This window comes from Delphinapterus leucas, chromosome 15, assembly GCF_059928025.1.
Source record: "Delphinapterus leucas isolate spDelLeu-1000000601 "Yukka" chromosome 15, BTC_Dleu_Yukka2, whole genome shotgun sequence".
Lineage (NCBI taxonomy): Eukaryota > Metazoa > Chordata > Mammalia > Artiodactyla > Monodontidae > Delphinapterus > Delphinapterus leucas.
The window spans coordinates 36,552,108-36,565,338 of NC_143143.1; the positions used below are offsets into that span (position 1 = coordinate 36,552,108).

General features: G+C 57.1%; 1 protein-coding gene across 1 annotated transcript in view; it reads left to right on the forward strand.

Annotated features, from left to right (window-relative positions):
- The first annotated feature begins 3,787 nt into the window (after window positions 1-3,787).
- The window catches only part of PKD1 (polycystin 1, transient receptor potential channel interacting), a 49,493-nt gene continuing 40,049 nt past the window's right edge, over window positions 3,788-13,231 (forward strand). The window contains exon 1 of the mRNA XM_022594510.2: window positions 3,788-4,258. Within this exon, the coding sequence (XP_022450218.2) occupies window positions 4,044-4,258 (215 nt within the window). The 5' untranslated portion in view covers window positions 3,788-4,043. The remainder of the gene's footprint in view (window positions 4,259-13,231) is intronic.

Here is a 13,231-nt window from a genome sequence, read left to right on the forward strand (position 1 = left end):
TTATCTTCCCTCATCTTGAGTCCTTGAATCTTATCAGTTTGTCATTGACTGGAACTAAAAGCTTGGGTTTGGAAAGTAATCTCTGTCCTTTCACTTACTTGCTGTGTGACCAGGCAAATTTCTTAACCTCTCTGTGCCTTAGTTACCTCATTTAATAGAGGGAATAATAATAGAATCCACCTCCCAGAGTTGTGAAGAGACAATGGAATAAGGCGATGAATGAATGGGTGAAGAATTGAAGGATGTGGGTTTCCTCCCTCCAATCTCTCAAGAAGTTCTCACCACTAATCCTTTCACTTCCTGTGCACACACTCTTTTTCTTTCTCTGTGGTCTGCTTCTCCCTCTCTGTTGACACTCTTCCCTTAGCCTGGAAAGTGGTTCAAGTCTCTCTCATGTTAAAAAACTTTTGGGACTTCCCTGGTGGTCCAGTGGCTAAGACTCCACGCTCCCAATGCAGGGGGCTCTGGGTTCGATCCCTGGTCAGGGAACTAAGATCCCACATGCTGCAACTAAGAGTTCGCATGCCACAACTAAGACCCGGCACAGCCAAATAAATACATAAATAAAAATATTTTTAAAAATATATTTAAAAAAATAAAAAACTTTTGCCATTGCTCTGTGTCCCTCTCTTATCCCTTGACTCTTTTCTTTCATGTCTAATCTTCTAGAAACAGTGAAACAAGCCATGTCTACACCCCCTCACTTACTACCAACCCGCTGGCATATGTCTTCCTACCAGCCCCTCCACTCAACGTGCCCTCAGTAAAGGTCACTGGTGAACACCATGCCTTCAGTTTCGTGCAGCAACATGGCAGGGTGGAGGCACAGTTTGACCCTGAGGAGTGCTGTCCAGTAGGGGTATTGACAAACTGGGGGACAAATGTTTGGCTTGCAGTAGATAGCTCATAAATGTGTCCCCTGAATGGCTGTGTGATGTGAATGAGCATGAGATGGGGGCTGGGGAGGCTTCCTGGAGGAGGAGGCACCTCAGCTGAGTCTGCATGGGGTGGAATGGAAAAGCATTCCAAGCAAAGGGAAGAACATGGGGAAAGTCCAGGAGATGTGAGGCTGTAGAGAGTTCTGGAAGCCCCAAGTGGAGGTACATGTGGGCCTGTGCAGTATGTGGGGGGATCAGGGAGGGACTCTCAGCTGCACCTGCCCAGCCCTGCTCTGTTCCTGTAGGCCAAGCCCCTGTTGACTTCTCCCCTGTAGCTGTTCCCTCAACTTCCACACACTGTGCCTCAGTTTCCTTCTACTTCTCTGGCTGTCTCACTTAGACTCCCCTTAAGGTCTCCCTCCTCCCCAACTCTAGGTTGGGGTTCCCTGCCTCTGGATTTTTCCTCCTGTCCTAGGTGCGCTCACCAACCCCCTTCCAGCTTCACACCCCACCTCCAGCTATGCTCTGGGTACCTTCTCAAGTGGCCCCAGAACCATCTGTCCAGAATCCCCTCCTCACCTTTCCTTCCACATCTCTCCTTCCCTGGGACATCCTCCCATCCCTCATTTTCCCCCAGCAAACAGTTTCTCCACCCATTTCTCCTGGCCCAACCGCCAGGCAGGGCATCATCTGAGCCTCCTCCTTCTCCCACTTCCCCCACAACCAGTCCTGAGGCTGTTTCCCACTTGGGCCTCCTGCTCCTTCCCCCTCCCCTTGTCTCATCCCATCAACCCCACCTTGACTTAGCCCCCATGCCAGTGTTTCCAAACTGGGTTCCCAAGCACTCCCTCTGTGATTCTGTGTAAAAAGGTTCATGAGTCCCAAAAGGTTTGCAGGTTTCACAATCCCTCCCTGTTAGGATGGAAGTTCTTCCTCATGTCTAACTTAAGTCACTCCCCCAAACTGCTCCAAGATACTGATTTGGAGACAAAGGGGGTTGTGAGAACTGAGTCTTGAGAATGGACCACAGCTGCTGGAGCAGGACAATCCCCTTCCCCTACCCCAGGCCACAGGCTGGAGATCCTCTGTCTGCTCCTGGGTTGTTTGACCTGTGAGACATGGCAGGCTGTTCCCTGTTCATCCCTGGCCTGTGCCTGTGCTCGGACCTTTTCTTCTTTGGGTCTTCCTGGGAGCTGGCTCTGAGCTGTTGTGATTTTCCCCCAGCCCTAAAACGTAGGTTTACTATTCTCATTACCCAGATGAGAAAGGGAGGCATCTGGGTGCTGCTTCATGCCCAGGTGAATAGCAGAGCTTCAGTGTGCCCCACAGTGGTCCTGCTTGGACTCCCCCAGCAAGTGGCAGCAGGACATGGGCCCAGCACCTGTGGGTTTAGTTGAGGTTTCCAGCTAGCTTAAGCAGAGACAGAGCACAGAGAGGAAGCTGGGAAGTCTCAGGATGAGGCCTGACACCAAGTCTCCAGACAGTGGTACAGAGGCCTTGCTCACATGGGGGTCTGGGGACCTCCTCCCTGTGACCACTCTGTCCAGGCTCTGGAGGAGGGACTCATCTGACCAGCGTAGGTCAGGTATCCACTCATGGCCCAATGGTCGAACAATTTTATTATTTCTTCATTATTTTAAAAGTTGAGATATAATTCACATACCATAAAATTCACCCTTTTAGGAGCACAATTCAGTGATTTTAGTATATTTACAAGGCTGTGCAATCATCACCACTATCTAATTCCAGAAGGTTCTCATCATCCCCAAAAGGAACCCCACACCCATTAGCAGTCACTACCCATTCCCCCTCCCTCCAGCCCCAGGAGCCACTAATCTACTTCTTGTCTTTATGGATTTGCCTGTTTTGGACTTTTTTTTTTTTTTGGTACGCGGGGCCTCTCACTGTTGTGGCCTCTCCCGTTGCGGAGCACAGTCTCCGGACGCGCAGGCTCAGCGGCCATGGCTCACGGGCCCAGCAGCTCCGCGGCATGTGGGATCTTCCCGGACCGGGGCACGAACCCGTGTCACCTGCATCGGCAGGCGGACTCTCAACCACTGCGCCACCAGTGAAGCCCCTGTTTTGGACATTTTTAAATAAAGGGAATCATATAATATGTGGTCCTTTTTGTCTAGCTTCTAGCATGTTTTCAGGGTTCATCCATGTTGTTCGGCTTGGATTCTTCCCACCACCTGCGTTAGTTTCGTAGTTAAATCCTGCGCACACAGAGAAACAAAATCTCCCTTGGCAGAGTCACAGCACAGAGTACATTGCGCCGTGAACAGAAAGAGCGGGCAAACTGCGGCCGGAGCGGGAGGACGTGGGCTTCCTGGCTCGCAGAGCGCAGCCTATGCCCAGCGGCCGGCGGGAGGCCGGGAGGCTGAGCTTCACCGCCCAGGTGAGGCCCAACTTGGGCGTCACCACCGTGACAGCGAGAGCTAGCCGCCACTCCTCGCCGGCGCCCTGGTAACTCCACGAGAGGAGGCGATGCGCATTTATTGAGTGCCTACTGTGTGCCAGGCGTTCTGGAAACCGCGGTGGCGGAGAGGGACAGAGGCGCTTGGAGTGGATGAGCGCGCGTAACGGGCGCTCGGAGGTCCCGGCTGGTGTTTTCAGCGTTGTGACTGCTCTGGCGCTGAGTGAGGTCTGGGAGGGGCGCACGCAGCGGGGAGGGGGAAGAGCGCAGACCTAGGCCGGCGCTCCCTGGGGAGCAGAGCCCGAGGCCCGGCCCACTGCTTGTGCGAAGGGAGGAGCTCCAGGCGCCCCGCCCATCTAGCCCCGCCCCACCGGCCCCCAAGCTGCAGAGCGAAGGGCGGAGCCTTGGGGCGACCCGCCCCGGCGCTCGCCCCTCGCCGCGCCCAACAGGGCCGAGCAGGAGGCGGGGCCTAAGGGAGCCCCGCCCCGCGCCGCACCGGGAGGAGGAGGAGCCGGCGGCCGGCCCCCACTGCAGCGCCAGCGTGCGAGCGGACGGCTGGGGACTCAGAACCGGGCCGGAGTGCCGAGCGAGCGTCGCGCAGGCAGACAGGCCGCGGCCGCGCCGCCGCCAGCTCCCCCTCCCGCGCCCAGCCATGCCGTGCGCGGGCCCAGCCTGAGCCGAGGCCTCCGAGGCCGGGCGGGCTCGGGGCCTCGACACCGGGCCGGGGCCATGCTTGCACTGCCCTGACGATGCCGCCCCCCGCGCCCGCCCGCCTGGCGCTCGCCTTGGCCCTGGGCCTGTGGCTCGGGGCGCTGGCGGGGGTCCCCGGGCGCGGCTGCGGACCGTGCGCGCCCCCCTGCCTCTGCGGCCCGGCGCCCGGCGCCGCCTGCCGCGTCAACTGCTCCGGCCGCGGACTGCGGACGCTCGGGCCCGCGCTGCGCATCCCCGCGGACGCCACAGCGCTGTGAGTAACCCGCCGCCCGCAACGCGGGCCGGGCGGTTGCCATGGCGCCCGGCGGGCGCAAGGACTGGCGGCTGCCGGGGCCCGGCGGGGCGCGGGGCGCCTGCACCCTTCGGGGAGAGGCCGGCCGGGCAGGCCGCCGGCCTGGCGGGCCTCACAGGGCGTGGGCGCGTCCCCGGCCTCTAGAAGGGGAAACGGAGTTAGGGCCAGGCCTCTCCCAGGGCGAGGATCCAGCGCAGTGAGGTCGGCCCGACTAAATAAGGAAAACCTGGGACCGGGGCCGGCTCTCAGCCCGCCTGGCCTCAGCCAGAGGGAAATAGGAAAATACCGCATTCTGTGCAGGCAGAGACATCGCACAACCCGGTGGGGCTCCGCTAACGCCAGCTGACTGGGGGCCTGTAGCATCGTGCGGAGGCGGGGCGGGAAGGTCTCTGAAAAACACTTAAACTCTAATTAGAGCCTAATAGGATGCGGCTTGGCCTGGGGGCATACCCAGCACTTGGGAGCCCAGGAGTAGGAAGCTAGGAGGTGGAGAGCTCTATCTGGGATGACAGGGAAGGCTCTCCGGAGGGGGTGGACAAGAATTTGATGGATGTGTAAGAATTGGCCTGTTACTTGAGGGGCAGGAAGGTGGGTTTGGGGGAAGGGAGGAGAGAACCATGTGTGCAAAGGACTGGAGGCTGGACTTGGTCGAACGTGGGTGTAGGGGTACACCTCCAGTGTGGCAGCTGTGGGGGGAAGGGGTAGTGTGAGGGAGTGGGAGCAGGATGGGTGGTGGGCTGGTGTCATGAAGGGCCTCATTTGTGCAGTTTAGCGTTCTGATGTTATCCTGGGAACAGTAGTGGGGTAGCATGGCCATGAAGGGGTTTAAAACGCTGAAAAGCAATTGTCAGGTTTGCATTTTGGCAGAAATAATAACAGGTAGTCTTTATGGAGAGCTTGCCTCCAGCCTGGGCCTGTGCCAAGCTCTGGTTGTGAATTGTCCCACATAACCCTCATCCTAACCCTCTGAGGTGAGGTACAGTGAAGATGCCCATTTTACAGATGAGAAAACAGCCCAGAGGTGATGGTGATGTGATTTGTCCAAGCACAAGTAGCAAGTAACAGCCAGTACATGGCAAGGCAGGGTTTGACTGTGAGGAGCTGAGGGTTGGATTGAAAGGGATTCAGGGGACTGAGATTTTCAGATGGTTGTCCCCAGAGATGGGGACAGGCTCAGGGCCTGCTTATCCACATCCCTCCGGCCCCGTTTGGGTACTTGCAGACACCTAAGCCAGGACTCCATCACTCCCTGGCTGCATGCTGGAATCCCTTGGTGGGGGTTTAACATCCCCAGGCTTATTAAACCTGGGATTTGGTTTTGTAATGTTCCCTGGGTGACTCCAGTGTGTGGCCACCTTTTATGAGGAGGACCCTCATGGTCAGTGTTCAGACGAGTTTGGATGTTGGCGGGTGGGGCAGGGGTGGGTGCTTCTCCTGGATGGGTCCTCCTTGGGGCTTTGCTGGGGGTTGGGGCTGGGGGCTGGGGGCAACCGGGTTCTCCAGGGGCAGCGGCTGGGAGCCATGGGGCCACGCTGTCATCTTGCTCCCTGCCAGCTTAAGTGTTTGCCATCACGGTTGTCTCTGTGGAGGTGGGCTTCTGGCCTGCAGCCAGTGCCCACACAGTCGTTTTGGATCCACGCCACTCCTTGTTTCTCAACGCTGTGAGTAAGGTTACATACGTCTCTCGTGGGCTGAGAGCTGCTGGGGGGTCAGGCCCCAGCTCCTGCTGGTTATTCCCGCTTCCTCATCACCTGGCGGCGTTTTGGTCTCCAGGAGCTGTCCAGGAAATAAACCGTACTGGTAGCTTGGCCAGGGGCCCGCAGCAGGGTGCAGGCTCCCAGGCATAGCAACGGAGCCTGAGCCTATTGCCTTGCATGTGTCCCCTTAGGCTCTGGTCTTGGGTTTTGGAGGTCCAGGGAGCTGGTGGCCTGGCCTGAGCCAGCAGGATTCCCAGGGTTGCTGACCCTGCAGCATGTGATGATGGGACTCTGGGAGGAGGGGGATGGGGAATAGAGGAGACTTCATGTTCTTGTTGACACTCTGAAGCTGCCTCTGGGAGATTTCCAGAGGACTGGGTGCAAAATGGTAAACTGGGCCCTTGGGTGCAAATGTTAAGGCCCCCTCACCCCGGTCCCTCAGGCCACCATCTGTGCTCTGTGGGCTGCCCCAGCCATTCTGCCTGTCCACCCTGCAAACCCCCTCCTCAGGGAGCAGGAGATGGGTGAGGCTTCTCTTCTCCAAGGGAGCAGGGCTGAGCTCAGAGATGCCAGGGAGCTTCCCGAGTGAGGGCGTGCGTGTCCAGGGGCCCCAGTACCCCTGCCTCCTGGGTGTCACCAGAAGCCTCCTCTAGCGGGCTCAGGCCTGGCGTCTCTGTCATCAGTGTCTCGCAGCCACCCCTCCATTTGAGACTCCTTGGCCAGCCTGAGGTGCGGCAGGACAGCTGTGTCCAGACTTGGGTGGGAGGACAGGGGCTGGCTGGTGGGGGATTCGGGGCCCCTGGGCCTCAGCATGCAGGATAGCCCAGGATTCTGAGACCACAGCCTTTCTTGGGTTAAGTGATGCTGCTGGGAGATGACAGCCTGAAAAAGATGACGTTACTCAGTAAAATGTTATTGCTCTCCTATTTTTAAAGCTTTTATCCTGGAGAGTTTGAACATACACAAAAGTGGGAGGAATAGTGTGATGAACCTCATGGACCCACTGCCCTGTGGCCTGGCCTACCCCTCCACACCTCCACCCCACCCCAACCCATTTTGGAAGCAAATTCCAGCCATCCTACTTTTGATCTGTAAGCATTTTGGAATGTATGGTGACACCTCGATCACACCTAAAACAGTGCATAATACCCTGATGACTTTGCATGTCCAGTGTGTTCAAATTTGTGGTTGTCTCAGTTTTTTTAGTAGATTGAATTAGGACCCAAATAAGGTCCATGGAGTGGCAGTGCAGTTAGTTGATGTCCTTTAAATCTCTGTGGATGTGTAGGCTTTCCTTCCATCTGTTTCCTCTTGTGCGATTTATTGAAGAAACCGGCTCCGACGGCACCTGGCTTTTGGATTGTGTCTCTGGGTGTCCCTGTGCCCTTGGTGTTCTTCCTGTACATTGATGGTCGGGTCCAGAGCTGTGTTGTATGGTGAGCCACATTTCAAGTGCTCGAGCCAGAGCCAGCGGGCTACCATGTTGGACGGGACGGCATAGAGAGTTCTAGATGTGACAGCACTGCTCCAGGTGCTGTCAGTCATTTTCAGGTGTGGTTGCTTTTGGCTGACAGCTTTTCAGGTGATGTGAGCTGCTAATTTTGGCCAGGGGCCCAAAGTGGGCCTCGTACTGTCTTGTGAATGTTTGGGTCTAGGACTAGGCTCAGAGCAGGGACTCAATAGGCACTTGGTTCGCTGATTAAAATATTGGGGCCTTAGGGTCTTCCATTGGCTGGGGGCACTCAGGGCCTCGCCTTTCCTCACCTGTGCCCCTAAATAATAGGGGAGTCTCTGGGAGACTCAGCCCCCGGGGCCTGCACAGGACATGGGTGTGAGGGAAGATGGACATCGGGGAGTAGACCCCTGGGCTTGGCGTGGGCCTGGTGTGTGTGTAACGTGTTAGATTGCAGGTGTCATGCATGTGGCTGCCTTGAGGGCTGGCGGGGCAGCGGAGGGGCCTGTCTCTGGGCCCTCACCAGAGGGAGGGCCTGGCTGCTGTGTGCCTGGCCCTGTGCCAGGGGTCTTCAAGGCCCACGTCTCTGAGGCTTTTATGACAGCAGAGCTAGTGTTAAACCAAAAGACAGATGATAAGGAGGAGGCCGTTTTGGAGGGGCTCCCTGGAAGGATCCCCAGTGTAGGTGACAGTGAAGCCAAGACTCAGTGCTCACGCAGGAGTCATGCAGGGGCTGGGAGAGAGCGTCCCAGATAGAGGGGACAGCCTGGTAGAGTCTCAGAGGTGCCAGGTGATGGAGGGGCGGGAGGTGGGGCCTCTATCGAGAGAGCAGGGGGGCAGCATTGAGGGACCCAGGAGAGAAGCGTCATGATTGGCATCTTCTAGAAAGGACACTAGCTGGGGCGTGGAGACAGTGGGTTTCAGGAGGCCCTGGGTGTCCTGCGTACCCAGCTGGTCTCACCCTCACATTACCTGAGCTGCATATGATAGCTGGCACTTGGAAATGCAGACTAAGTGCACATGTAACATTAGTTTTGTGGTAAGACACAGACTGCAGATTTGTCTGAACTGTGGACAAGAGGGCACACACTGCCTTCTGTATAAGATCCCCTGGAAGGTCAGGCAGGTGAATGGGAAGGCTTCAGCTTCATCTGTGACACCTGGGGACATGAAGGGACCAACACCAGAGCATTCCCAGTGCCAGTAACCCTCAGGAGCCAGGCAGTAGCTGGGAGCAGTGAGGACAGCCACCATCCAGGAGGGTGAACACACCTGCAAAACGACTGCAGGGTGGGGAAAACATATGCAAACCATCTATCTGATGAAGGACTTGTAGCTAGAATACATAAAAATCTTTATGACTCAATGCTAAAAAATGGGCAAAGGATCTGAACAGATCAATCTCCAAAGGAGATACACAAATGACCAATAAGCACATGAAGAGATGCTCAGTGTCTAGCTTTCAGGGAAACACAAATCAAAATTACAGTGAGATACCACTTCATACCCACTGGGATGGCTGTCACCAAAAGACAGACAATAAGGAGTGTTGGTGAGAACGTGGGGAAATTGGAATCCTCGTGCACGGCTGGTGGGGATGTAGGACGGGGCAGCATTTTGGAAAACAGTATGGCAGCTCCTCAGAAGATTAAGCTAAGCATAGAGTTAGCATAGGGCCCAGCCATTCTCCTCTCAGGTGTATGTACACCCAAGAGACACGAAACCTACGTCCACACAAAAACTTGTACACAAGTGCCTGTAGCAGCATTATTCATAGTACCTGTAAGGTGGAAACAACTCAAGTGTCTATCAAGAGATGAATAGATACACAGAATGTGGTCTGTTCATGAAATATTATTCAGCCATGAAAAAGAATGAAGTACTGATACATGCTACAGGGTGGATGAGCCTTGAAAACATGTTCAGTGAAGGAAGCCAGACACAAAAAGCCACATGTTGCATGATTGCACTGATAAGAAATGTCCAGAACAGGCCAATCCATGTAGGCACAAGCAGACTAGTGTCTACAGCTGGGATGGGGGATGGGGGTGGGGGATGGGGGTGGTCAAGCATTGTGGGGTTTCTGTTTTGGGGGATGAAAATGTTCTGGAATTAGATGGTGGTGGTGGTTGCACAACCTTGAGAATATACTAAAAACCACTGAATTGTAAACTTTAGAAGGGTGAGCTTTATAGTATGTGAATTATAAAACAAATCTCTGAAGAAAATATCCCAGGGGTGCACCCCACTTCCGCAACCGCCTTGTCTTCTCCACGGTTGCCATGAGTAGGGACTCTCTGCTGAGCCCTTTTCTTGTGATGTGTTGCCCCAATGCAGTTGGGTTAGAACCACACTTGGTTCCATTTTACAGACCAGGAAACTGAGGCTCCCAGAGGTTGAGTCACTTCCTAGGGTCACGTGGCTGGTAGGTTGTGGCAGAGAGGTGATTTCATCAGCACGCTCTGGGACATATCCCTGGAACTGCATTCGGGGGCCTGGGGTACAGCACCAGTGACCTGCTTCGTCAGCAGACAGAGGTGGCGGTGGGGGCATCCCTGAGTGGGGCTGGGTTATGTTTGAATGGGACCAGGTGGGCTCTGGACTCAGGCCCCAGCTGCTTGCCTGGCCCTGCCCTCCCCAGCCCTTCCCACCAGCTCCCTCCTTGAAATTCCCTTGGCTGTCCCTGCTCTGGTCCTCCCCACTGACTTTCTATTTGGTTCCAGGAGGGAGGCAAGGAACACAGGAGTAGGGGACTTAGGCTCTGGGTCAGACCTGGTTCACATCCCAGCTCCTCCGCTTCCTGTATGACCTTAGCTGAGTCACTCGGCCTCTCTGAGTTTCAGTTGCCTCACCTGAAAAATGGGTACCATGAGTGGATTAACCTTATGTGGTTGTGGGGCGTCAGAGGTGAGGGTGTATGGTGCACCCACGGGACTCAGTTAATGGTGGCCACGATAATCATAACTGTTGCCAGAGTGGCCCCCCAGTCCCTTCTCTGTGTTCTCAGAGCCCATTACCTTATACCCAAGCATTGGCAGGAGTTGGGCCCCTAGGACCTGCCCTGCCACAGAGCAGACAAAAAGCCTGAGGAGAGGTGCCCCTGAGCTGGTGCACATGTGCCCGTGACTGTGTTGCTCAGACCAAATGCTGCAGCAGATGGGAAACGCACAGATTAGCCTTGGGCAGGCAGGCTCCTACACACCCCTTGGCACCCAGTCCAGGAGGCCCCATGTTCAGAAGCCTTCCTGCCTCCTCTGGTCTGGCCTCAGAGGTGACTTCAATGCAAAGCCAGGTGGCTGTTGGGATGTGTCATGCCTCGCATGTTTCTCTTGTGTTTTTATCTGTTTTATGCATTTGTGTGTTCGATGCCTTCATGTGTGGATGTGTAACATGGTGAAGTTATGAGGCATAAACCGCACTGTGAGCTCTCGTGTACACCTTGTTCTGTGCCCTGAGCTGATGAGGCACCGTTGGAATCTGCGCACACTCGAGCTGCTCAGTGCTCCCCGTGGCTGCCCCGCTCACTGCAGCCCTCGTGTTTTCCCTTGAGGAGCTGACTGGTGCGGGCGCTTTCGGGTCAGGTGTGCCCAGCGTGCGCAGACTCGGTCTCCCTTTCCCAGATCTCTGCAGGCCTGTCCTGTGGCTTCCGCCTCGGAGGTTAGGTTCGGGCTCCTCTCTGGCTGCTCTGCTGTCTTGTGACAGCTGGCCGGGTGGCGGTGCCGCCACCTTTGCCCCCCACCCGGGGGGCCTGTGCCGTGTAGGTGGGTTTGTGGGGACCCTGGCTCCCGAGGGGGACCCCGGCTGGGGTTTGGTTTCAAGTGAGGAAGCCATTTTGGATGAGACACACATTTTCCTTTCCGGAACACTCTGCGGTGGCCAGCGCCACAACGGGAACCCAGCCGGGCCCGCCGAGTGCTGGAATGAAAACACCCTGCTCCGGCCGCGCTGTCTGGGGTGGCGGCCGCCGCCTGGGATGGGTGCGCTGGGGCTCACCCTCCGTGCTGGCCGGCCAGGCCGCGTGCCTGCAGTCTCGCTGTCGGGCAATCGCAGCTGGAAAATGCGGCTCACGTCCTTTCTTCCCGGAACACCTCGTTCTTTATGGCTTGGCAGCTGTCTCTGCTGAAGGGCCCAGTGGTACCCAGCCGCCCATGCCAGGGAGGGGGCTACGTTTGGGGACCACAGTGGGCAGGGCTCTTTCTCCCTCTGAGGTGCCCATGGGCCCAGGCCTGGCAAAGTGTGTCCCCAGTTCTAGCAGGCCTGGAGTCCACTCTTGGATCCTATGGGGCTGCCCTGGAAAGGGCTCTGTCCTGAGGCAGGGCAGAAGCCAGCCTTGCCTTTTGGCTGAGGCGAGGAATGAGGGCCAGTGCTCTGGGCAAGGCTGAAAGCACCCGGGGCCTCCAGATCCTGCACCTCTAAACTGAGCCCTGTAGCCCAGTGGCCGTGCCCAGCGGCCGACTGGGTGACGGGATTGCTGGCCACGCTGGATGATGCTTCTGCCCCTGGAATTCTGGAGGCCATGTGCTGGCTCCCAGGCCAGGATGGGGAGAGCCCCGGCTACCTTTGTCCCTCACTGTTCGGACTCTTGGGAGCGACCACAGGGTGAGGAGGGCAGCCTCCTGGAGCCTCAGCGTTTCCATCTGTAGAAGGGGTCGGCACAGCCCCTGCCCTGGCTGGCTGTGACGGGCCAGAGTGCAGAGGGACATCCCAGCTGAAGGCAGCACCTGGGCGCCAGTGTCCATGGGTACTGGTCCTTTTCCTCCCCTTGCCCTGAAGAGTGGCCCCAAATCCCCAGCTGCAGGTGGAGGGGCAAGCTGGGCCCTCTCCTGGGAGGGTCCCCTCTTAGCCCTTCGCCACCCCCTGCCCCCAGTCTTATTAATGCCCTGATGGTGGCTGCCTCTTTGTAGGCTGATCTGGGAAGGCCCCTCTTCGGGACTCCCTTCCTTGTCCTGGCCTGTAGTTCCAGGGGTTTCCTGGGCAGGGGATGTCACCACACCAGACGCCTGTGTCTCATCCTGGTGATGGTTCAGTCGTGGGATGGCCACGCCCGGTGAGGGAGCCCATAACATGCTCAGGGAAACACAGGCTACCTCCTATTCCGACGCCCTGGGACAAGGCGCCAGGGGGCTCTCGCAGGCCTTTCCCTGTCTTTGAGGTCCAGACCCCCCTTCTGGGCCCTAGTTTGGCGCCAGATGGGGGTGGGTGGCTCGGGCTGGCCCCTCCATGCCCCTTGCGCCAAGAGCCTGCCCCCTGCCCACCCCTGCAGCTCACCCTCTCCGCATGTTTTTCTTCAGATCGGCTCTCTCTCCAAAACTTGAATTCATTAATTTAAACATCATCATTTCCGCCCCTGGAAGCCAGCCTCTCTCACCATAAATAGAAGGGAATGAAGACAGAGTGAGGTTACTAGACTCAAACTGACCCACCCCGTCCCACTGCCAAAAGGAGCCGTTACCGCGGCATCGAGTGGGGGCACTGGGAGCCGAGCATGTGGGTGGGGTCTGGACCAGCCTGTGGGGTCCCAGCGCACCGGGACCAGCCTGTGGCCTCTCATCCCTTCTGCCTCAACCTGGCTCCTGAGGGGATATGTTGGGGGTCCCCCGTGGCTGGGCTGAGGGAAGCCTGTTTCCCTGGAGCCCTGGGGCCTCCATGGAGAGGACAGGGCAGCTGAAGCTGCATTTCTGGAAGCCCAGCGAGAGCGGGAAGCAGGAGCCCTAGGCCTCGGATGGGGAGTGGGGGGCCTTCTCCTGCCACAGCTCTGTCCTGTCCTGCCAGAGGGAGGAGGCA